The sequence below is a fragment of the Manduca sexta genome, chromosome 14, assembly GCF_014839805.1.
Source record: "Manduca sexta isolate Smith_Timp_Sample1 chromosome 14, JHU_Msex_v1.0, whole genome shotgun sequence".
Lineage (NCBI taxonomy): Eukaryota > Metazoa > Arthropoda > Insecta > Lepidoptera > Sphingidae > Manduca > Manduca sexta.
This window is the reverse complement of record NC_051128.1, coordinates 2,770,896-2,797,672: the sequence shown is the minus strand read 5'-3', so window position 1 is coordinate 2,797,672 and position 26,777 is coordinate 2,770,896. Positions and strand designations below refer to the sequence as shown.

Here is a 26,777-nt window from a genome sequence, read left to right as displayed (position 1 = left end):
ATATGGAGAAGTATGCGATTACTGATTAGCTGAAATCGCATGCTGTAGATACTTCCATATAGCTCTCGTCCGTTAAGATAAAACAATGATATCAACAAAAGCGCCGACGTCTCGTACGGGGTTTTGATAAAGAGATATGACAGAACAAAAATACCGCCCAAGAGAGAGTTGGACTCGCGCAGTGAGGCTTCTGTATTATGGATACAGAGTCTTTATTATTATTTGGGACATTCGCTAGAATGGGACATATTGTGTACAATTTTACACCGCTATCTGCTGTAACTTCACCTGATGGTAGGTGGCGTGGGGTTTAATAGAATGGCAACTAAAGAGAGATGATTACCTCTCGACAGTCGATACAAATATGCCGGCCTGATAGAACCGAATATACTGAATGTGGGTCACTACGGCAGGTTTTAGCACCTTGTACCGTAGTCGCTATCTGGGTGGATATAAAATATATCCTACCACCAGCAAAAATAAATACAGCTTCGCAGTGTTGACTTGGCAAAAGATTCTGTCGTGCACTTTAAGTACGGAACCTTGAAAATGGAGTTCATATTAAGTACGTTGCAATTTCATATCAAGTATGATTCTCGGAAATTGATGATGGTATTGTTTATGCAATAGGAAATGACATGATCGGCGTAATCTTTTCCTGACTCGATAAATGGCTGGCCGACGTGATCGCTCTGTGCGGTCTCCAAATGATGATGTATCAACGATGACAGACTCAATACGACCTACCATATTGATATCTACATTTATATATTCTTTATCCACACCAAACAACACTTTATTATTAATCTTAAAATTATCAAAAACCTTAGTCATACATAAGTCTTAATTGCATTTCAGTTTATTCAAATTCTGTTAGTTGAAAATACTGTGTATATTACAAGTTAACTGTGTTAGCTCCCAAAATCATATTTAAAATGCACCATAATGTATAAACGTCAAATGAGCCGCGAACATAACAGGCATCACATCAGTATGTAGTGAATTTGTTTTAATCCTTTCATGGTTTCCCAGCAGTCTCTCCCAATGTCTATTTATACAACAAAACAACTCCCTTAATGGTTAATTAGCAATGGAATTATATCTCTTTCACTCGTACGAGGGGTGAGCGAGACAACAGCCCAGACGGGAGGTTTCCCCACGAAACCCCTTTGCAATGAAGGATGGAAACATGACTATGCATTAATTGGATGCAGTTTCCCTAAATGCGATAAACTTTTATTAAGGTACGGATCATTTGTGAGCAGCTCGAGAATTAGTTAATGCATTATGTTTAATATCAAGTTGTAAAATACATTTCGAAAAGCATGCTACTGCATGTGCTATTGCCAAGAATCCAGAATATAGTGATTGCATCGTCCATTTTAAGAGTTTGTTGTAAACTGTCAATAGTTGCCAGACCTTCGTCCAAAGCAAACCTAAACAAAAGTAATACTTTAAGCCTTCTGTTCAACTCCGATTAGGTATAAATTGTTGAGAGCCTATAGTAGAATGGCGAAGTTTACTTAATGAGACACTTGATCATTCTGGTCTATCATAATGTTAAGAATCAGATTTATAGGCAACATCTTTGTTTGAATAGTTCTGTATTAACACACTTCATTGGTACAATGTAGCTTGTCAAATTTGGTTAAGGTCCAACGAAAATTCAACCGTCACCAGAATTAAAGCCAAAAGATGCAAGAGATATGATCTCGCATGACAGATGGCCATCATACTATCTACCGACCCTGGATCCTGTTGATGTAATCGGCTGTAATGTCAAAAACCCACACAACACTTATCTTCTAATGATCGTGAACTTGTACCTTATTTAAAAATTGTGTGACAGGAAAGACCGAGTTTTGTTTTTTCCTCATATCGTTCATTCCACTGTATTAATTAATATTTCACGAGGAAGGTATATTAAACTTTGTTTTAAAGTAAATAAATATCTGGCAGTGTTTACTAAAATATGGAAACGAGACGTATATGATCAAAAATAGAGTATAATATTAAATTTAAAACTCGGGGTGAGGTGTAACAGAGACGCCACTAGAGCTTCTACAATTCTCATTGTTTTTATAGTTAAAATACTAAAGATAATGTCACTAGGTCAATTAGATGAAACAGAACACCGTTTTAAACGACATTTCGTTTTTATTCAAAGCAAAATTAGAATTCTTATTACAAATGAAACAAATCTTCATCCTAATAAACAACTAACGTACTTTTTTTTTGTAATATCACCCAGAGCCATTCACAAAAGATCCAGATATGATATTGGTGCATTGATAAGGACTGTGTTTACATCATTTAAACTAGAGTGGTGACACAATTCAGTACAATTAGCGCGTCGTTTGCGGCGCAGTTAGCGCTTTATCGCACAGCTGAAGGACGCTGATAATGTATCTGTGGAAGCGTCATAATCAGGGCGACGCAGTGTCTGAGATTCTTATTTTGGGCATTATGGAACTGATAAATATGGTCCTGTGTTTCAATGTTTCCGTTAATAGATGGCGCTGATGCTTAATAAAGATGTTACACAAAGAAATTGTACATGCAAAAAGAGTTCGTTTGCGTAGGACTGTCTACTTCTGCCCTCAAAAAATAATGTACGAAGACGGGTTTCCTTTCAAAGTAGATTGTAACAAACGTATTTTTTGGAATATAACAATAATGTCAGAGTGACGAGTACAATACAGTGTCATACAATCATTCGAGCTACAATCAGCTGTAACCACAGACCCTAGTGTAATCAGGCCCTACGTGACTGCCGGTTGCATAATTTATTTTGAATCTAATGATCCGTGACGGTCGTCGGTGGTGCGAAACGGCGGAATTAAAAATACACGTGCCAGGAATATGATAAGCATGGACATTAATTAATATGTCTCGTTGGTTTGACCTTGCTGTGATTGTTTTGTAAACCGAGCTCGGTATCTAATGCTAAATAATATTCCATGAGAAGCCAATTTAAGTCCTGCTGTACCTTCTAATAAAGTCCTGATTTTCTTGGACCTAGATAGCTGTTATGGCGTAGTGACGATTACCATCAAGCGAGCGGCTAGATTTTGTAGTTTAGTCGCACTTGGCCATGATCTTTTCTACAAAAAAACAAATCAAAACACAGAAGTTGTTCGTACCCTATAAGTAATTCCGTAACAGATTTCAATTGGCGTCCCATTTCGCCTGCAACAAATGAATTTCCCTCAGTTTCGTAATGTATTCACCGGCCCACTTATCCGTTCCGGTTACGATGTTGTTAATCAATGAGAATGCCGTGTGAAAATGAAATTGTAGTGTGAATCACGTGTTACTTCGACACCTTTCCCAGTGTTTCCCGATTTATTAAATCCTCTTTTCTCTTCACCTGTACCGTGTAGTCTAAAATGTCGAGCAAGGCATTCCTCAACTACATCTTCTCAGAGTTATTGAGAATACGTTATCAACTTTAAAACTCTTTATGAACGAAGAATGGTATAAAAGAAGTGTTTGGTTCCTGACAATCTCACTAACCATATAGTGCTATCCTTTTGTTTGACAGCATGAAGCTTACCTTCCATGCTGCCGTCCATCTCGGAGATCACCACAATGTACACAACGTACACTAAGAGCGAACGGCCTCCTGCCGTCCGCCGAAGACCCCCCAATGGCCCCTATTAGTCGCCTTTTACGACAGGCAAGGGATACAGTGGTGGAATTCTTCAAACGCGGATAATAGAGATAACCTGGTCGAACCAGGACATTTATATTACAGAATATTCTACGCCACTACTGAACACATTACCGTTTAAAATATTTGTAATCATTTACCAACTAAATGTCGTTGCTCCCAGCCGCAATCACGTAACAATACTTCCTTAACTCAAGCAGACTGTATCAGTGATAAGCAAAACGTAAAAAACTAAGCAATTTGCATCTCATCACGGAGATTTGCATCGAAAGATACATAGCAACAGATAACGCAACAACTGTTTGCCATGCGCACGGCGTGGTGTGATCCGTCATCCGGCTACAGACGGGGTGGCCAGGCATTGGGATTTCATAGGATTTTTCCTATCTTTGAAGTATTTACCGAGTTTGGACTTCATTGAAGATTTTCTTATTAGTGTAAAGCTTGTTTTGCTGCCAGTTTTATCAAGGTTCAACACAGTTACTCCACTTCACCTAATAGTAGAAGCGTCCAAATAGCATATCGACTGATAAGACTTGTACATCCATCGCCAATCATAGCAAGTAAGCATAACAATATTTCATGTTATCTCCCAAATCACTTAAATTTTTTCTGTCTCATTTCTGTAACCTATGACGTATTTATCCGATTCTATACATAAATGATGGTGGGCCTAACTCCCCCGAAGGTCCCGGTGTCTTTAACCGATGTTTTTTGCGACCCGCGACTAATGCGCCGCTCCGATACGAGGCCTCCGATTTAGGACACCGATTGATGTGTATGAGTTTTATGGGCAATAAAATATTCGCATATTTTTTCTTCCTCGGATATATCTGGATTTACCCCAATTTTTTTTAGCGCTGCAAAGTGAGTTTATGCTATTGGAGTGTATATCTGAATTTACCCCAATTTTTTTTTAGCGCTGTAAAGTGACTATATTTTAGTGGAATGTAGGACGGTCTTCGTTCTTTTTTTTATTGCTTTGAATGTTGAGACGAATATGCCGTTCGCCTGATGGTAAGCGATATGAACGCCCGTATACAGTAGAAACGCCATCCGACGTCTATATTATTACCCTTTGTATCACATTGAAAAATCTGGTATTACACTTTGTATGACATTGAAAATTTAGGCGATAGTGGGGTAATTATTATGAGCAATAATTTCACCGCGTGCGCATCGAAACCTGTCTTCAATTGTTCAGTTTGCAAAACTGACTGATAATTATTAAATAGAAGTATATAGTCATACATTGAACCATATACGAATATCTCTTACAACATTATCGGTTGATTAACCGCTTGGTCAACATTCAACAATTATTCGGTGTTTGGATAGGTTTTAATGAAGAGTTTCTACCCCTAAATAATAATTAAATAACCTTATAACTTTACTATAAATAAATATACAGTTTGTCAATAAAAACTGGTATATTTTCTAGAACAAAAAACAGCAAATTTCAGGGCTTTCCATGTGGTAACTATCGAATTATCCAAACGTTCTTTATTTAAACAGAATCATTGCGTAATCTTTAATCTGTGATTAATTATATAGCCAATCACAGGTCATTGTTTCCCTGGAGACATTGTGTTGGAGACAATACCGCATTGTGCCGCGGCCCACACTGTTTCGACATTAGATATTGCAGCATTGACCTGGCACCTGGATTGCATAACGTCGGCCGTAGGGTTAGGAACCTAGGAACACTAACCCCGTTAATTGTAACCGCAAAATTCAAAGCGAATATCTGATATTAAGGTTTATATTGGCTAGTTCGTAACGGTCCTCGACCTCCTTCGATGTTCAAACCGATTCCATAACTTTCGCTCTCGGTAAAATTAAAAAGATTAAACTTGAGTGGTAACATACACGTTCCAAATTTGAATTTGTGTTATGGCCAGTTTTAAAAGGGCAACATGCACTACAAATTTACTAGCTGTCCAATCAAAAACGTTGACACTGGCAGATGCGCAAATCGCGCCTTGTCAAAGAGAATAAAAATTAACATTTTGGCGGTAAAATGAATCTAACCTATTAATGCGCTAACGCAGTCCGCTTACTGTACCGGCCGGCGTGGAGGCCTCGGCGACCGGCGCCTATCGCAACACCCGCACGTGTTGCCGTCCGGTGTCGTAACACTCGACACTTGGGACCGACGACCGTGAGACACTGTTAACCACAGACCAGTAATCAGTGTTGACACTGCGCAATCTATTATAGATATTATAATTGCTATCAAACTATTTTTTTTTTATTTCGATGTAATAAGACAAGGAAACGTACAAGTACAGCTGTTGTCGTAGCACAAAATTCAGTTCGATATAAAAACGAAATTAATAGTTTTATTGACAACCAAAGTTTGGCAGTAGAGTCGGGAAAGATCGCGTATCTAGTCCAAATTTTCAGCCCTAATTTTAGCCCATACTGGACTCAACGACAATTGCATGACGATTATCCATAAATCTCATTGCAATAAATCCATATATTTCAAAAAAGAACCTGGGACGTAACTCGACAGCCGACGCGCCGCCACTCGCCCGACGTGACGGCCGCATGAATATTCAACTCACAGCCCCATTACTATTGCTAAGCTCCGAATCGTTCACGGATAGATTCATTTTTCATGCAGAGGTAAACGGACACGATGTATGCGACCATACGTTCATATAAAAGAGCCAATGAGGACACTCAATAAAATTAAATTATGTTTTGTTTATGCTCATAATATAGTTCCGTGTAATTGTTGAATAGAAAAAGTAGGTGTCGACTCATTTTAGGATTAAATGGTGACGAATTTATTGTTGAGACTACCTCGGTGGTGTAGTTGTACTGCATGTGCAGTACGTCAGCGCTTTGAGGTCCGAATCCCGGTTCGGGCAAAGTGATATTCGGGTTTTTCTACTTAGTATCAGCCCGGAGTCTGGAATTTGTGCCCGATATGATAGGCTCACCCCTATCACATCATGAGACGGAACACACTTAGCGAAACGTGAGTGCCCTGGTTGTGCCTCTGTATACCCCTTCGGGAATAAATGCGTGATGTGTGTGTGTGTGTGTGTGTGTAAGTTTTTTATTGTTGAATGAAGTTGTGTTCGCGTGAAATTACTTTTTGTCCAATACTTACTCTTTCTCCATCCAAAGCTTTAAACGTGCCAATAGAAATATAAATGTAACCTTTAAAAAACGAATTAAAAATCTCCATAACGGTCTGTGTTAACATAAAATATATTAGAGTTATATTATATTAATTTATACACATTATATTTTGCACGACGTATCTGCTTCCATTAGTTGTCAGTCGGTCACGATCTCGCACTAGGTTAATATCTTTGTAGTTTATATTTGTTACGGTGTTTTGTTTTAGACGGTAATATGGATGCTAGTGGGTATGAAAGTAGGTATTTCTGTTGTCTTTCTATAAGATACTAGCGAAATAACCTGGTTGATGATAGCTGTCCCACTGCTGGGCACGGACTTCTCGTCAATGAAGCGATAAGGCTTATTTTGTCTACCATGCTGGACTAATGCGGTTTGGTAGTTTTGACATAGTTTCGAAATTAAAGAAGAATTTGCTAAGAAATGTAAGCATTCAGAATGTATGTTTTTTATTAAACTGTACAGAATACGTATCGACTTAATGTCGATAATCAACCAGTATTTCTCGTTCTTGTCACAGTTATACCAGGAAGTCGTTAGAGTGTTGTTTTTACAAACAGGACTATAACACGGCCAGATAAAGTGGACTCTTACGGTAACCATTCGCATAAGTAAACCAATCCGTCGACTCATTGCCAAACACAAGGAAACACCGGGCAGCACAGTGTTGCGTCCCTAAACGATGCCAATCGCAGGGCCGTTCCGAGACGCTGAACATTTTGTAATTGGAAAACGCTCGGTGGAACTGTCGAAGAACTGGGTCAGCACCCGGGTACATTCCGAAACCTATGGCAGTGTAACCGGCCGGGTAATCTGCGCGCTTACGGCCGGATCATTAGCCGAATCGGCCTCCGCCTGTTCTCCAGTGATAAATTTAATTAACCCGGTTTATGAGTGTATGCAGCTATACTGCGTTATCGCGTCTTTAATGCCAGTAATATGTTAATTCGCGAAGCTCTGAACAATTTGGAGTATGAAGCGAATGATTTTAATTTAATTTTGGAACGGGTGGATTTAACCTTAAATATTGTTTAAACGAATGTGCAGACATAGCATTTTTTTTCCGTAACATATAATCTTTTACAGTTTTCGTATACGTATAGTTACGTAACATTGTTTAATGATCACCGCATTGTCTATTTCTGTCGCTAAACATCAGCGTACAACCTGCAAAAAGGCTTGTGTGTCGGTTATAAAAAAAAATAATTGTAGCCAGTTTGTTATGAGACATATTTAGTATCTTTGAATGACGAGCGCAGTGCAGTTCGTTACAGAATTTGTAATTCAACGTTAGGTGGTATTTGCTATTGTTCATAGGCATTAGGCAGTCATTGACCTTAAATATGGCGGGTAGCTGGTCCGTCATTGCGTATAAAATACCCAGAAAACTGACCTGTAATTAAATAAAGCCGACATACACTAACTGTGACACCCAACCTTACACTTTCCGAAGATTAAAACGAATAATGAGAATTAATTTACGCACTTTTGAACCCAGTAGTAGAGGCCCATTCCCGAAAATGGGATAGTCACATCTCTCGCCTTTTTTCTTTGTGTTATTTCTTTTATGTTTTGTTGACGACGAAGAGTCCTATAATTTATTTTGAATTTATTAAGTTATTTTTTTACATTATTATATGTATCTTAAAAATATCAATGCATATAGAATTATAAGAAAAATGTATCACCCTCTGATGGCTCAGTTCAAGAACCGAACTCCCGGTGGTTAGGGATTAAGTGAGGAATATCCTCACATTTATTATTATCAAATGTGTTGTTATTGTTATATCAAAATGGAACGTAGAGTAAAACAATTTCTCAGTCTATTTATTTCTTATCGATATCATGAGGATCATGCAGATTATCCTTCCATTGAATGAGTTCCATTCCGAACGGTTATTGTTTTCATTTGATTTGAGAGATCGGTTTTGAACTTTTGATGAGAAAAATTAAATAAATACGCCAACTCTAACAGTTGAAGCCATATATAATAATAATATCAGCTCTGTATTCTATACTGTCCCACTATTGGGCACGGGTCTTCTCCACTTCTGAGAGGGTTTAGGCCTTAGTCCACCACGCTGTGGTGCGGATTGGTAGACTTCACACACCCTCGAAAGTCCCATAGATAACTTCTCAGGTATGCAGGTTTCCTCACAATGTTTTTATGTTGAAGCGAATATAGGTACAATTTTTATTATTATTATGCAGAGCTATGAAATTATTAGACCATTTGCTTAGAAGCTACGGTGTACAATGCATTAGGAAGACAATTTAAATGTCGTTTAGCTTACGGGGAGTTGAAATCCTTTTGTTAAAACATACTTAGAAGTTTATAAATAAATATTACAAACATTTGTTATTCATATCATATCATGTGTATGTAGGTTGTATATTTGTAAACATATTTATACAGATAAGTATACTTTAAAGATTAACACCTTATCTTATCGCAGATGCGTTTGAAACAACTTATTTTGTAAACAATAACACGCGAATATAGTGTGCCATATTTACGTAGCGTTATATTTCTGAATGACAAGTCATTGGTAAATTAAGTTATTTATAGGTATATATGTGTAGATTAGTGGGTTGATATGAGATAGTCAAGCTGCAGTCTCTCTTAATAGAATAAGGTTGACAAGACTGGTGAAAGGGGGAAATATCAAACATCTAATGCTGTTTTACGTACTCGCACCCTCTTAGTAGTGAAGGAGGCCGTGCCCAACAGAAGGACGGTATATAACACAGGATCTAATTATTATAAATGATTTTTGCAATAATTTTGCAATAAAATAACTTTACGATTCACATGACTTCAGGATTCCTATTTCCCTTTTTGGATAAATCGTATAGAAAATCCCACGAGTCGCATACATTAACGAATCCGTACCGATCGCAACAATAGTGTTGGTCAACGCTCGGGCGCCGGAGCGAGTCGACCTTGCCGGCTCGACAGCTTGCATTTGAACTTTACTCGCCTCCCTTTTACCGGTGGTACCGGCGCACACGCAACCGATACGTGCAATCTTGTATTTAAAGCTAAATAAATACATAATTGCGTGTTCGTGCTGTTATTAGAGACGGGAAATGTTTTTTTCTGAAGCAAGGTGAAACTGCCTTACACCTCGGTCCTGGTGGTAGATGTGGTGGTCTATAATATGAACTGACGAGAGACGTCGCTTGCCAGAATTAAATCACCCTACTTCATTGGTCAGAATATTTTTAAGGGGAGTTATGTTCAGAATTTGGCAGTGGATTCCCTGTAGGTGACGCTTTAGTTACACTTCTTGAATGAGTTTCTTAAGTTGGTCAAGCCAGTTTATCTACTAACCATGAACACGATCCCTGAAGTATGCCGAATGCCTTGCTGATCATTAATCGATTCGGAGAAAGAAGAGATTCTTTTAAACTCCAAAAATCTGTTTTCTTTAAACTACAGCTGTTTTTGATACAACAAATTAGTATGTAGATAATGATTATAAATTTTGATTATCATAGAGTATCAAACACCCAAAGCGCCTCGCACCGCTGATAGCCAGATAAATAATGTACACACAACGTTCTAGATACACGCGATTTTAATTGTGGCCAGGATTAGACTAGATTGCCGGATTTGCAATGTAGGCTAAAGATAATTGCAATTGTCTGGTAAATAGTTTAAACAATGTGAGAAGGAGCACGTAGTAAGGGTATAACACGCAAGTGTTGCGAGGGATATGAAATTTTGTTTCTCTTTTATTGTCATTATTTATTACTTTGGATCTGACAAATACAGTTTAAATACGAAGTGAGGGACTAAAGTCATGTCGACTTGTGTTTTTGGATATCGAGAATGCGAAACGGGATTGAAATTGAGAGTTTATTTGTCTTTAGATTTAATTTGTCTTTAAATCTCATTGGCTACACAAAATTAATCTTTGAAAGTTCCTCTTGACTTTGCTTCTTGATACCAGACCAGACCAGTCAAGAAATTCATGCTGTAAAAAAAACTGATTTATCACCCCTGCCCACCTTCCCGTATTCCACTGCAAATGAAATCGGTGCAACACTTTTTCAATCCTGTTGCATTAAGGGATCAACTCGTGCTGGAAAAATCTACACAGATCATTACTTAACTTGGAATTTGGACAAAGGACCTCCGAGTCTATCACTGCTACCTATGCAGTAATGTTATTATGACTTCGCTTCCTTAATCTTCAATTCTACAAATTATAATCATCGAACCTAAAAAGACTTCATAAACTGTCCTACCACTATCTACAACGTATTCACAAATGAATGATCATTATTTTGTTACAGAGGGTGGCGGGTGCAGGGTGGGAGCGCGCGGCGCGGTGCGAGAGCGCGCGCGGGAGGTGACCGACGGCGCTCGCGGCTCATGTGGGCGGCGGGGGCTTGCTGCTCACGCCAGGCAGGTCTGTATGTATGACAACTGCACATACCATGATACCAACGGAACATGGTCACACCACATATACTCCAACGCCAAAGGAACATGATCATATAACCTGGTACCAACAGATAAGGTCCTAAAGAACACCAGCAGCTATAAATAGAGTACATAATGTAGAGTTAAGAAAGACAAGTTTGTCATTGCCCTTTCTCGAAAATAACAATATGGCCACTCCAGGACATATGCTCTAACACCAAAGGAACATGATCATATAGCCTGAAACCAACAGATAAGGTCCTCAGGTGCACCAGCAGCTACAAATAGAGTACATAATGTATTCGAGATGACAAGTTTGTCATATCCGTTTCTCAAAATAGACTATGATGTCCAAGACAGTAACGACAAGGGAGCAAAATGCATACCTACAACCTGAAGGAAGCTGTGGCAGAGAAAGGTGAAGCTGCTTATACTAATTCACACATATACACGAACTTCAGACTGGTGGCAAGAATAGGCATCAAAACCAAACAAATTGATGTCAATGGAGAGCCTCGTGGTAATTACTCGTAAGATATTCTTGTCCATGAAACATAAACAACTTGAATGATGGAAAATCAGCATTGAAGATAATATATCAAGTTATCTATAATTATTTTGTTTGTTGATAGAATCGCTGTCAGATAATTTTCAAAACATAGCTACCCATATATAATTTTGCGATATTATTCCCTATTGATGTCACCAAACGAACTCCATTGAAATAAATCAGGACAAGGATACATGAGCAAATACATTTCAAAATATCAACAATCAGGTGAATGAGGCTTCCTAATGAGATTTATTATCGAATTCAATGAATGTGATGAAAATTACCCTTGATTATGTATAAGAGGTCGATGACAGCTTAGAAAATTAAGAGCACGCCTGTGAGGCTTTGACCCGTGCTAATTTAGTTTAATCACGTCTCTAAATAATAGGTGAATAAACTAAAAAGTTCAACTTTGCGGGTAAAATTATAATGAATCTGCTATAATTGATAGCACTTAAACTTATGTTCTGACCCTCAGAAACTTTAATAATCAATAATATAATTGATACATATATACATGCACAGCTAAAAGATCAATCATTAACTGACACATACGACTAACATATAAGGATTAATTTCTCAAAAGCTATACAAAAATACAGATAAAAAATACTATTGATTTTAAAAGGTATTTGAATATTCGTCCCTTTAACCCTATGCACACGACGTTGTTTAGACAAACTCATTTCAAACACAAAGTTGAAACGCGAAGTCAAGAAGTCATACAAAATAACAATCATACAATTGTGCACGCTAGACACGCACAGAGTGCGTATCAAAAACGCGTATCTTCAGTTCATTTAAACACGCCATGTGCATAGGCCCTTAACTTTATGACACGTACTTTAGTTAAATTTCGTTAATTAGTATTTATAAACAATAATCTAAAAACGTAAACTGTCCCATGAGTGCTGTACCTAATGCCCCACGTGCACTATATTCCGAACTGACATTGAGGCTGTAAATAATCGTACCATGGTTTCACTATCAAAAATATATTTACTATTTCTGGAAACTTCTTTAATTTCTTCTGCCTTATTTCCTTTAATAAGGGTGGGTGTTCGGGGATTACCATCTTAATTCTAATCTTTCTTTACATCTTTGTCTGATTTAATTACTGTTTTAAACATTACGTTAGGTATGTAAATAATTTGTTTAACAAAGTGTTATTTAATGTTAAAACTTAGCATTTTATTATGACTGCTGATATTAATTACTTTTACATTGTAATAATATAATTAGTTCCATGTAGCGTCTTTAAAAACGAGTGTCTGTTGTTCGCGGAACGTTTCATATAATTATTTTCCATGAACCCATTAACGATTCTGAACATCGTTCGGTCTTGTATTAAATGCTATATCACTCACATATGCAGATCCAACTTGCAATAAGTAATGAAGTATACCGTTGCTAACTTCCATCCCTTGCTACTGAATGTCAGTTGTGGACAGTGCACTGAGGGCTAGCCGTCAGCTAGATGTGATTGGTGAGTGAGTCTCGCTGACGGCGGTGTGTGTTGGTAGCTAGCAGGCACTCATGCGTGACGGGGTCACTAACCGTGGCGCGCTGGCAGGCGAGAGCGGCGGCGGCGCGCCGGCCGTCAAGACGCCGGTGAAGACCTTCCAGGCGTACCTGCCGCCGGCGCACCGCACATACAGCTGCATACACTGCCGCGCGCACCTGGCCAGCCACGACGAACTTATATCAAAGGTGAGGACATGCTTTAATAAGTTCCTTGGTTTAGGACTGGGCTGCTCAATTTTTTTAACAGCCAGGCCATACAGACCTTTCAGGCATTTTTGGTGGGTCACTGGCTTGTTCATATTTTAATTACTATTAGAAATTCCAATTAAAATCCAAAACTATTACAAGGTAGAGAGCATTTTCTAGCTACGTGATTGTTCTTTCCACGGCCCGCGAACTTTTTAAACTTTATAGAAGTTTTTTAACCATCTTTTACAAGCCATAGTAGATTCCTCCACGGACCCCAATATAGCCACCAAACCAATGGTTGACTAACTTTGGTTTAGGACTATCCGTACTTCTGGAACACTGAGTAAAACAAACATTTAGCTTGGTAGTGGTATTAAAGTGGTTGGCACAAAGAAAAGGGAAATACGAGAGGTTATAATTTCCAATCGTTGACAGAATATATTATTTGATGCTAAATTGGGAATAATATGAATTAACTAGAGTTTGAAACTGAGGCGTAGTTAAAGTTTACAAATAGATGATAATAACGAAGTTTGTAATAATAATGTTGATATATCTATAAAATAAGTAATAATAAAACATCTAATAGTCTACAAAGTAACGTCTAAAAACATTGGCTAGAACAATCTAGACGTCGTTCGACATCCGACATGCCGGTCGGAGTAATGCAATTCCGTCACTGTGGAAATATTTTAACTACTACAATCGATGCGTGCAAACTACAGTGACTAAGTTGGAATAGATAATGTGCGAACAGTAAATAAACGTTTAATTGTACACATCTGCAATTCTTTTATTTTATTACCCCTCTGCACCTGATGGTAAGTAGAATGGGGTCCGATAGAATGTTGACTGACGACAGATGATTACCCCTTGACAGTTGAAACAAATATGCCGGCTTGTTGAAACCGGATAAACACAGGCTGAGGAACACACTTACATGGGCCACTATGGCGGGTTAAAACATCTTGTGTACGGTGATCGCTATCCGGACGGATTTAAAATATATTCTACCACTAGCATTTTATTCACATATACAAAGCTATTTTTTCAATCGTCAGATGAAACTTATTTATTAAATATTATAGTACTTATAAATATTGTAGTATAGAATTTAACAACTTTAGTCAAAGTGTCATTTTTAATTTATTCATATCTCATTTTGTACTGCGAATAAGTATTGTCTGATGTTTGAAAAATCAGACCTTATATTATGTCATGACATACATCAATAATTCTTAATTTATTTTTAGTTCTGATTTTTGGGATATACATTAAACCACTGTACACAATACCCTTCTCACTGGCAAGCGTTGAAGTGGGACATCCGACGTTTGCCTGGATATCTATCCCTCTGCTAATTTCCCTGTCCGTCATTCTCAATATGTCCTATACTGCCGTACTAAGCGCAAAAGCGGTATATCGGGGAAACCTTATTTCGAGATAATCTAAGTTTTATAGTTTTGTGTGTAAAACTGAGATACAGAAACTCTTTTAAGGTTTTTTTTTAACAAGTTCTAAACGAGATACCGTTTACCGGATGGATGGACGGTTAATTCATTGGATGAGTATTTCTTTAAGCTATCTGACGGCACAAAAATCTAGATTTTGTTTTTTTTTTTGAGATACCGCTTTTTCGCTTAGCACGGCAGTATAATAATCGTGTAGTACCTACGAATTAATTTGTATTTCGAACGCTATAAATTGCTAATGAATTGTTTTTTTTTTCAGTCGTTCCAAGGCAGCCAGGGGCGCGCGTATCTCTTCAATTCTGTGTAAGTATTGTTGACGTTTATAGTTACTAGTGTTATGCGCAAAGTGAAAAAATGTCTTTTTTCCAAATAAACTAGAATTTAAAATCTTGACTGGAAATTATTCACTACTACAAGATATAATATGGATGATTTTAGCGTTACATACTTCTTTTATTACATGATTTGCTACATAAAAGAACGTTTACCAATTAGAGAAAATAATTTTAAAAGCTCACTAGATAATTAGATATCGCATGGACTTGAATTGATTAAACATAGGTACACCGAAGTTATTTTGTTTTCATTCATGTAGGTGCCGCCATTACTGAACATAATGGCAAATGTAGATTAAAAACGTGTGAAGAGTCAACCACCATAAAATTTGACGCCGTTGTTATGACAAAAAACATCTGATGCCCCTCATTCATATCGATTATCGTTAAGATAAACAAGAAGCTATTTACGTGATGTCGAAAAATCACAGTTCTATATTTCAATAACAACATTTATAACAGACCCCACGCGACGTAGCGAAAGGCGTGGGACGTGATAGCACGTGTTCCGTCGTGATTTACTCAAAATAGAACGTCACTAAACGTTGCTGCACAAAATAAAACCCTAAGCCCGAATATGCAAATGACTGAATCGCTGAATTAATTTGAATCGATTTTCGAGCTATCACAGTAAAAGTTTTACATTTTACATTGTAGCAAAGTTTTGGTTAGCATGTCTCTGTATAACTATAGGTTATACAATATACAGCCACGCTGCAGTGGCTTAGGTTACAATCATGATAGAGTTGAGTGGCTAAAATTAAAATGCTTTATACCAAATACTGTGTTAAAATCTCGAAATGTTATTTATGCGTGTTCATTATTGCGTTAATAAGTTATATCACGCACTCGTCTTTACCTCTGCTAACATTGTGCCAAAATTAATCCAAGAATAACGAATAGTTTTCACTAAAAATCTCAGTTTTACTATCAGATTTTTTGATCATTTTGTAGTTCAATGCAAATATGGTGTATGCCTCTGTATAATTCTGAGCTCGAGTAATTTATGGCAGTCTTATTTTCAAGAAGACAAATATGTAGTTTTATTTAATGACAAGAACCTGTATATTAGCTATAGCTCGTTTAACAAAATTGCAAAATTTACACCACTTAAAAAGCTCTACCTTTCAGTTGAAACAGTTGTTAGGGGACCAGTAATGCTACTAAAACATTCATCACACATACACACATAACCGAAATTCCAATTCCTCGAAAACATAAAATAAAATAGTTTCAAAGTTTCTATAAACCTCCGGTTTATTGGTGAAATGTCGTATACGTAGAGCGACTGTTGCAAACTCATGCATATTTCATGCGCCACCTCGGACCACGCGCGCCCCTTGTATTTTATTGTAACGCGTCGGCCATTATTGACTGCAAATTGATATCTGACCGTGTCCACTACGATCTTAACTTATTTTATATTATTAATAATAAACCTTTAAGTTATAGAAGGCAGACAGAGTGACAAGGAGCTCTTTTGAGCTCTATTAGTATCTGTTCGATAAAAAAAAAACTAAGTACATAATGTACATACATTCTGCATCTGAGTTATTAAAGACGTGTTGGAATCGACGTATTAAAACTTAATTGCGAGTCCAGGGCATTGTTTACAAACCCATACTGTGATGAGAAGTCCGCCTATTTCTAATAAGTAATAATCATATTAGAAATCATGTTTTTTTTGTATTCGTTCCTAAAGGAACCGGCTATGGTTAACAAGCCACACTGCCAAGTCATATAGTTCATCATAGAGGTAAAAATCAGAAACTTTCATTCAGCATCGTCGAGTATAGAAATCGAACAAAGGAAAACGCAGTTTACAGCCAACGTACGCTATAGCACAAATAAATAAAGCTTCGTAAAACAAAACTTTTAACGACAATTGTAGAATTACCTATAGTACATTTTTATTGAATCTATGCTATTGAAATCCTTAAGAAATATAAAAAATAAAATATAATGATCCATTTTCAAAGAATTTATTAATAAATCAAATCGTATAAATTTGGTTCAATACTACATCAAAAGGTAGACGTTTCGCGCCGGGGCCGACGTACAGCCAAGTCACCTTGAACCAAGACGGTTGTTATCACACAGATTTACGATATTTTCAATGTCACCCCATGGACATATTGCGCGCTTTCATTATTTTGAATTTCGAACGTTTTAAGTTTATTTTTTTGTTGAACTTCGCTATGTAAAAAAAGTGTACATTGTGACTCTTGGATGAATTATTTTTAAATGAATTTTCTAATAATTTAAGACTTGGTTTGGAATTAGGTTTTTTTTATCAATAGTACTTTGTGCATCATTATTTTACTTCTTTCGCACACGCATAGGCCATAACCTGGAATAACACGTAGCTTACTTGATTATCCCGAGATTTTACTCCTGTGGGAAGTTTATGAACATTTTAATGATTTGTAAGGTTTGCCCTGGCGTCGTACCGATGGCGAAATGGATCGCTACAGTAAGGTCCTTTTGTTGCGTCAAAACGCTTTTCGCGCGAGGAAGCCGCGAGTAACACCTGCGTAGTAATTAATTGATACTAATGGTGCTATTTTTCGTAATAACTCAAAAAATTCATGCAATGTTTTAAATAAGTAGTGGCAATACTATGCACAGCGTGGGAAATACATCGTCGATATACAAATGAAATTAATTCACTAACTTTTGGTCACGGCTCCGCTTGCGTGAAAATGTTTTTCCGGGATAAAAGCCTCGCTTTATATTTATCCCGGATAAAAAAGAGCCTGTATCACACAGGAGTAATGTTATTAAAAAAAAAACCAGTCTAGTAGTTCCTGAGATTAACGCGTTCAAACAAACAATCTTTTCAGCTTTATATATTAGTGTAGATAGATGAACAATACTTTAGAAATAACTATTGGTTGAACAAAAAACTAGTATACCGTGTATTCCGAAAGTTGCTTATACTCCGAGCGCTAAATTAGTTTAATGAGTTAATTAGGTGCAAAATTTAAATATTTCGGCACTAAAATACGTGGATAAAAGCACGAGGTTGTCAGAATACAAACATGCTATTTCTGTTATTGTGTATCGTATTATCTAATTTTGACGCCGGTTTTAAACCTGCAGTGGCTTTTGTTTTCTGAGAATGGAAAGGTCAGATGTTGGTACCATTTTGTACACGCAGTACCTATAATTTATTATGGGTATATTGACAAAGAAATAAGTAGAGGTGTAATGACTAAGTAGGGCTAGGTGGCTATTACATCGAAGTGAGGGGAAATCCATGTACAAATACAATAGCATAATGCATTCTTTTGTAACAATAAATACCTTTATTCGGAACTGTCCATTACAAATATTAGTAAACAATTGATAGGTTCTTTTGAATACCCAATAATTTGATTTGGCTCCGTCAATTATACCGAAGACGTACTTCCGATACAGTTGAAATGTAGTTAAATGGAAGTGTGTTGCAACTTCATTGATTTGTCATTAAAAAAAAAGTGACCATTGTTGGCATAATTCAAAAAAGGAACCATTTCAAAATTGGAATCAAGCGTAAACCAGTGGAACTACTATGTTATCTTTCGAACTGCCCAATTTGAAATTCTCATTATGTACAACAGTCATAAAAAAAAAACTTCCGAACTGTGCTGTGGATAGCCGTATTCAATGTGTACTTCTGTGTTGCAGTGTGAATGTGGGCTGCGGTCCGGCGGAGGAGCGCGTGTTGCTGACTGGTCTACACGCAGTCGCGGACATATACTGCGAGTGCTGCAAAACCATGCTCGGCTGGAAATATGTAAACGCACTATTACATATTTTATCATAATAGAATTTTTAATAGATCTCTACGAACTTTTTTACTCAATATCTCGTGTTATTCAATCTATGAGTCGTGAGATACTAGTTTCAATGCATTTACATTTGAATTTCTTCCTGTTCTAAATCGCTTAACTATCTTGCTATTTACACACAAACTAAGTATGTAAATCTTGGAGATAATAAAAGAATTTAAAAACTAAGTTATTTAGGAAAAAATTAAAAGAAATTGTAAAAACTTTCTCAATAGTCTAACTGTGAAACTGACAGAACGGCTTACGTGTTCAACGTAGTCCATTCTTGTTCTCGCGACGATATAATTGTTTTGATGTATTAACGTTCAATAAGTAAACTGAAACAATGATATTTTAGTAAAAAGGTGTAGATACGTCACCTATACTATACTTGGCTTTCAAATACGCCGCATTGCTCTTAATTTATAACCAACTACAATATAACACGTGAAAGTAGAACAGCTTTCGTCAGTTTCATTTGTATCCTATAGAACATATCTAGATCATTTCTTAGACGACAAACTTCAATAGATCCTAATGCCATACTACGGCAGATTGTGCTAATAAGGTCAATTTTAGCGTGTCACTAGACTGCTGTTTAAATAACGCGTCTACACCTTTTTATAAAAAAATCCTTGCTGCAACACATAATGTCGCGATGCATCCCAATAAATGCGTCATTCAGCACGTGGTACAGATAGTGGGGCGAATAGGAATCATTATGTAAAGAAGTAATCGTTTGTACGTACACTGTGACCCCGTACCCGATGGCCGCTGACCGAGAGATAAAGTCTTGTGGAATTTTAACCTACATTTATACGTCTTAATTTATTGAAGAGAATTTTCTACAGTCTTGTGAGATACAATTCGCTGGCTTGCCAATTAGGATTTTCGTAATTTTTAACGATAACACTACTTGTGAATAATATAGTTCCCGGTCACACTTAATTGTGCTTGATATCTTCAAATTATTGTCGACCTCCTGATATCCAACAGTATTGTCATAGTTTTAAGGCAGGAAACAATGCCCACACAGACGAGGAGTCTTCTGTCTGATGACCTGTGGCGAAAGGTCTATATAACCTGTTCCTTTTCATGTAAAATGTAATTATCATAAGAATGATTTGCAAACCGTATTTATGCATATTAGCACCTATGTGTTGTGTCGGATTCCCTTTCGGAAAACTTCGACCTTCACCACTGCTAATGGCAAGTCATAAAATCCTTACAAAAGAGAATGTATTTAAATTATAACACGATATAATGTAGACTACCTTATCTTACTATGGCGTTTAACATGCTTGCACATGTTGCAAAATGTATTTGGCATGGTTTTTACGATCGACCGTCTGCAGTATGTAGACCTCCCTGTGAGATCCAAACTCGAACATAGTGTTTAAAATCGCACGCTCAATGTAGCCCGAGCTGGGAAACAGGTGACACGCGACCCGACGCACGCCTCAAGTAAATCCACATACAGAGCCGGTTTTAATTATACACACGTTTCTTGTTCCAGGAGCACGCGTTTGAATCAAGTCAGAAATACAAAGAGGGCAAGTTCATCATAGAACTGGCTCACATGGTGAAAGAGAACGGGTGGGACTAAACGCGCGGGCGGTCGACACGCGGCCGCCGGCTGGCCGGTGGCGGACTGTGCTGGAGGTCATGGAGTTTTGTGATAATCGCGGCGGGAGCAACGCTGGCGCGTCAATTACCCCGTTAACGATGATATACACCACGAGTGTTCCTTTACGGCCCTAACTGCAGCGCGATGAACTCCCGGCGCGAGCTGGAGCCGTCGTGATGTCGCGACAGGCGAGTCCCACGGTGCCTCGCCTAGCTAGTGTTGACGGTCGACTTTGTCGGGCAGTGATGTGGGTCCGGTCGTGTTTCGGAGTACAACGAGGACGGTGAGCCCCGCGAGCTCCTCGCCGGCGACGTGCGACGAATAAATCTGAATTATTTTTGTCACACTAATTGCTATTGGAGTGTCGGCGGCGCCGGCGCGGGTGCGGCGGGGTGCGCGCGGGGTGCGGCGGGGTGCGGTGAGGGTGCGGTGCCGCCGCGCCGCAGTGGAGACATCGCCTTATGTGCTCTTTTCGTACTTTAGTGCTTCAGCTTGTTCACCGCCAGTCGACGTAATGTTATTATTGTTATTGTGTAAGTAACCGATCTCAACAGCCCCGCGCCGGGGCCATGGGTTTAGAATTTATTATTAATTTTTAAAACGATTTCGTTTGCGCCGCGCCACCTCGTGCCGCGGCGCCAGTACATCGTAAGTTGTCTTAGTTTTTATATTACGTAGCGTTGTACTGCATTAAGAGAACACTAATACTTTCTCTTGTCCCCTTTAACCTGTGATAAGTATGTTAGTATGTAGAGAAAAACAATGAATTTCTTGAAGGATGTTGTTCAAGAAGTTGCTCAGAGACGTCATATGTATGTTCCTAACGAATTCAGCTGTACAATATGCTTTTTTATATATTTTTGTGAGGAAACTAGTCGAACCTCGGACTTGGAGATTTCCGATTTTATTTTAATTTGCACCCGACGATGGCGTTTTTTTTTGTTAATTATTATTTTCGACTTTTCCTCATTTTCGCTACAGCTGAGTGGGCGGAATGGAAATCTGGTAATTAGACGATAGTAGAGAAGAGAATCAAAACTCTGAGATGATTTTTATACGGAAGCGGAGCGGGAATTTGATGGTTTTATTATTCATTTATTGTTTTCATAAAAATGTGTAACGCGTAGTACATTATTATCCATATATTTTATTATTACTGCATGGTACGTCATTTGAGATTGTGTAAACGTATCATTGTAAGAAATTGCATGAGCTTCAAGTATATTTATAACAATTGTATATTTCGGATACACTGAGCGGTATCGAGGCGCGGTCACACAGCCTACAGGCTCACCTACAATTAATACGACTGATATTTACTGATACATCCTACGCCGAAACATGCCCTACCGCTATTTTCATCGAAACAAACTGGTTCTGCTGTATTTGTACTTTAAGGAAAAATAAACGTAAACAACATTGATTTGTCCGACTTACGGCGTAAATAGAAAACAATTTAACCACAACACAGTTAAAGGAAACAGCCCAATAATAAAATATGAACATAAATACAAACTCTTTGTTTGTTCGTAGGATGTATCATGTGTTACCTTTGCCTACTATGACTAAAACGACTGATTCACAAACGAACCATAGAGGTTATAAATTACAATGTCGGTATTCTGCGTGACCGCGCCAAAACCTCTCATGCCTGAGTTACAAAAACAGTAATTTTATTAAACTTGACGTCCGACATGAACAGTAAGTGTAATAAACGATTTAAATATATAATTGTACGCCAATCTGCCGTCGCATAACAGTTGTATCATGAGCGTTGATAACTGCCACTAGTGTATACATTTATTACATACATTATTATATAAAGATCAACGTAAGACGCTCGATTGATGTTTGGAAATATAAGGTACTCTTTCGTCGCAGTTTACAATTTATCATGCACATTTATAAATAAAAAACTTATACTTTAACAATGAATGAAGTATACACGACAGATATATTTTTTGCGCGGGAACAAGAACGGTCTATGAACGAACTTTACTCATCTGTGGTTATAGTTTTATTTTGACATAAATTTTGGCATTGGCATGGTGAAACAATCTGACGGAAGTTTACACCAGCCTAGCGCAACAAGGAACAAAAAATATTTTGTATGGAATTGACATGGCATTTAATGGCGGATACTGCTATCTCTCTCTCTCAGTACAGTTTCTCTTTCTATTCCTCACCGCCATTATTATTGTTTGTTTACTTCCTGACGTTTTGGAATACATTTGTGTTTTATTGATTTATGTTTGTATTATTTTTTATTCAAACAAGTAAATATATACCAAAAAGTGTTTTTGTTGGTGTAAGTGAATACGTTTTAAAGACATGCCACCAAAAAACGTTTCATTACGTGTGAAATTTGTGGAGATCGAGCCAGTCGAATAAATCACAAAAGCAGAATATTTATGGCGAAATTTCCATTGGATGAGGTCAGGTAAGCATTAATTAGATGTTTTTAGTCATCGCGCAAATAAAGTAGCTTAGAAATAATAAAAATTCTCATTTTCTAATTACCATTATGTTACTAGTGATGTTGTTATTATTATCGATATCGATACCTGTTTAAATTTATTAATCAATTTGCCCTCCGTGGTTTCACCTATTTAGGTCCAGATTCTGTGGGAACGTAGTGATAAAAAGTAGTAATTCTAACTATCTACATACCAAGTTTAATCGTAATCATTTTAGATTTTTTGCGGGTACGAATAATAAACATACAATTGCATGCACACGCTTTATAATATTAGTAAGATGATGGCTGATCATCAGGACAAAAAATACTAAAGTCGTGTATGTGTGTGTGTGTGAACTTAAAAATGCGTTGAGCAATCAATGTGCCTGGGCACTGTTTATGATTTAAATATAAGTTTAGGCTTAAATATAATTTAATAAGCAATTTATTTACAATTAAAAAATACTTCCAGATGCCGAAAGTGAGTTCAGGTTGTGGGAAAAGAAGATTTGATATATGTTCCCATAGAAAAGCTACAAACTTTGAAATATGTGTGTGGTTCTCACTTTAATAACAAAGATTTTAATAAAAAGAACAATCGCCTTAGAAAGTCAGCCATACCATCGAAAAATTTGAAAGCTGATCCACTTCCTGATGAAATGTTGTTTGAATTTCCGTGCCATGTTTTTATAAACAATTATTGCACAAATGATAATATCTTTCAAGAGAAGTGCGACAAAGAAGTGTCACCATCCTTTGACTTTATAATTAAATATTCTCATTGTACCTTGACCTATCATAAGTGCAACTATATTCGCCTACATGGTGAATGAAGGATTTTATTTTAAAATACAATTATTATTCAACATGTGAAAGCTTTTCATTTTATTTCGAGTCCTCATTTTAGTCTAGCCTTGTAATTATAGTGCTAAAATGTTCACTGTATATTGTGAGTTGGATTGATAATGTGGACTCGAAAATACATTATATGAATTTTATCAAAATAGCTTTAGCGTCGATTCTCACCCAGTAGAATTTATCGATATCGATAAAAAGTGCTCACTACTATGTATTTTGTTCAGTTGGTAGTATTGTTATTTGACATTCCTGACGTATTCTTCCGTGATATTGGTATTGATTGATACGCCATGTAAATTCGATTTTATTACTTTGTATTAAGTCCTGTCTCTTAAAACGTAGTGATTATATTCTCTTTGGTTTACACCACGGTTTATGGTTAGACCGTTCTTGCGCTCTCGACTACTCAATTAAAACAGGTAAAACTTTGTAAACTGCGACGCGCGAGCAGCTATACATTTATTTTTACAATATTAAATATTAGATTGCTACATTAGAGGTTCATGTACGTTAGGCCGAATGGTTTGTGGCATTCGACGTTTCGCCGGACCAGTCGTGTGCCACCGGTCAATCGGTATTTAGATCTAAGACCACTTGAATGTATTTTTTTTTAATTTAAAAGACGTATTTGTGAAACGTTATATACTCTGGCAAAACACCAATATTTATTTTGTGTTTAAGGCGGTTTACTGTGCCCCTTAGCCGATGCGATTTTTTTTACCTGTCTTGTGTTTTTTGTTACGAAAAATATTAATGCTATTTCAATAAATACGATCCGATTATTTTTCTCGAATACGATTTTCGCTATGGGTATTTAAAAAATATCGCACTAGGGGCACTGTTTGAGGCTTTAATTAATTGCAAATGTTGTTGTACACGGTTTATTGTAGTCAATTTCGTTAGTATTTACTCTAATACACTTCTTCTGGTTCAATTAGTGCTTTCATGATTTTGAAATGAACACTTTGAACCGACAGGAATGTATTGAAATGTTAAATGAATTTTCTTTCATCCTTATCTTAATTTGTAGTAAAAATGTTCCCTTTGTACACTATGGAAATAAGTGGATATGTTGAATATGATAAGTACACGAATATCGATTAATGTGTTGTATAATGATTTTGTTTGAGATAATACTAAATTGTGTAAGAGAACAACGATGTAAAAAGTGCCACTTAAAAACTAAATTTAAAAAAGTACACAAGGCAAAGGAAATAATCCGTTCAGCCACAAAATGAGTTTCAAATGTATTGTCTCAGACAAAAAGGTACCACCAGCATTTATAACTCACAAATGTATGTTAAATGTAACAGATACGTCTTTGTGAATAATATTCAGTGGTAATGTTAAACAATGTTCGCATTGCAAGTTCACCGTCTATGTTTATTTGTAATTGTAAACGGTTAACATAAGGTTCATGTTAAGAGTTACGGCTTGCGCGGTGTTCGGTGTGAAAAGAAAGATCTTGTGAGTCACTTTCAATAATAATAATGTTTTGTGTGTCGTATGTTGGCACATATAGGTCACGAAGGATCAGTTATATCCTTATTAATAGAAAATATTGCGCAATGTACAAAAGTAGGAAATTCTAAATCGATAAAACTATTGATCTCTCAGGAATCTTATCGTTGTGGATTATCGATGTTACGATAAGATTGTAATATGTAGGTTACATTTCATATCGAACACCGCACAACACTAAAAATTATTGAGATTGTCACAGTAGTTTAGATTAACACTCTTAGACCTACTAAATCGATCTTTGACACATGACATGACACTAAATTTAAAAAAATATATATATCTTGATAGTGAGAAGAGAAATTAAAAAAAAGCTAGAAATCTGTGAAGCGTAATTAAAGTATTTTTCTACTTGATCGTTAAGGGAAGCTATTAGATATTTTTGGACCATTGTTAAGATAATTACGAACAGTATTCGCGGTGTGGAGACAGATTTAAAGTTAGTTTTTGCGGATAATGAACGAAGTGATTGTTATCGAGGTAAGCGGAGTAAGGCTATCTCTAGCTCTTGTGCACCCATTTCCCATCACTACTGTGATTTCTAAGAGATATCCAACTATGATGTGTACGTTCAGAAAATAGTTTACACACCTCATCACATATTCAAAGCCTGGACTTTGATTATTTTTAATAAGTATTTATACAGTTTATTTCTCTTGTTGTAATATAATTTACTTTAAGAATGATGTCACAAAGCTTTATTTAAAATGATTATAAATATCACCCAAATTTGTCACATAAAACTGATAACTTAGATAGACATAAGACGTTATCAGCTAGTATACAAGGGAATATAGTGAACTACTAAAGCATATCGATGAATAGAAATTAAAAATATCGAATTATTAAGTGTCATTCCATCAAATCGATCGATATCTGCCTTCGACCAATTACAACTCGAATGTATTCCGATGTTTGCCATTTTTGTCTGTTTTTTTATTAACGAAGAAAAGAACCTGGGACTAAGTTGGCAGAATGTTCATCTCTTAGAAATGCAAAGACTTGGCTGGATGCGTCGTGTGCCTATAACGATGGATAAAATGTGTTAAATAAAGGCAATTTATGTATTTCAAGTATATCATCACAAGAATTATTATTATATCTGGTTGATTAACATCACATAGAGAAGGAATATTTGTAATGCCTATACGTCAAGGAGCCTAGATC

The 26,777-nt window shown here is 36.9% G+C and overlaps 1 protein-coding gene across 3 annotated transcripts in view; it reads left to right on the top strand.

Moving 5' to 3' along the window:
- The window catches only part of LOC115456411 (protein yippee-like CG15309), a 56,539-nt gene extending 33,564 nt beyond the window's left edge, over nucleotides 1-22,975 (top strand). Inside the window, exons 2-6 of one of the 3 annotated variants that reach the window (XM_037438400.1) lie at nucleotides 11,132-11,247; nucleotides 13,388-13,524; nucleotides 15,259-15,302; nucleotides 19,004-19,112; nucleotides 20,663-22,975. In XM_037438400.1, the coding sequence (XP_037294297.1) occupies nucleotides 11,211-11,247; nucleotides 13,388-13,524; nucleotides 15,259-15,302; nucleotides 19,004-19,112; nucleotides 20,663-20,752 (417 nt within the window). In that variant the 5' untranslated portion in view covers nucleotides 11,132-11,210 and the 3' untranslated portion in view covers nucleotides 20,753-22,975. Of the gene's footprint in view, nucleotides 1-11,131; nucleotides 11,248-13,337; nucleotides 13,525-15,258; nucleotides 15,303-19,003; nucleotides 19,113-20,662 lie in introns of those variants that run through there. The other 2 variants (XM_037438399.1, XM_037438401.1) reach the window with 2 other exon arrangements.
- Nucleotides 22,976-26,777: the final 3,802 nt, after the last annotated feature.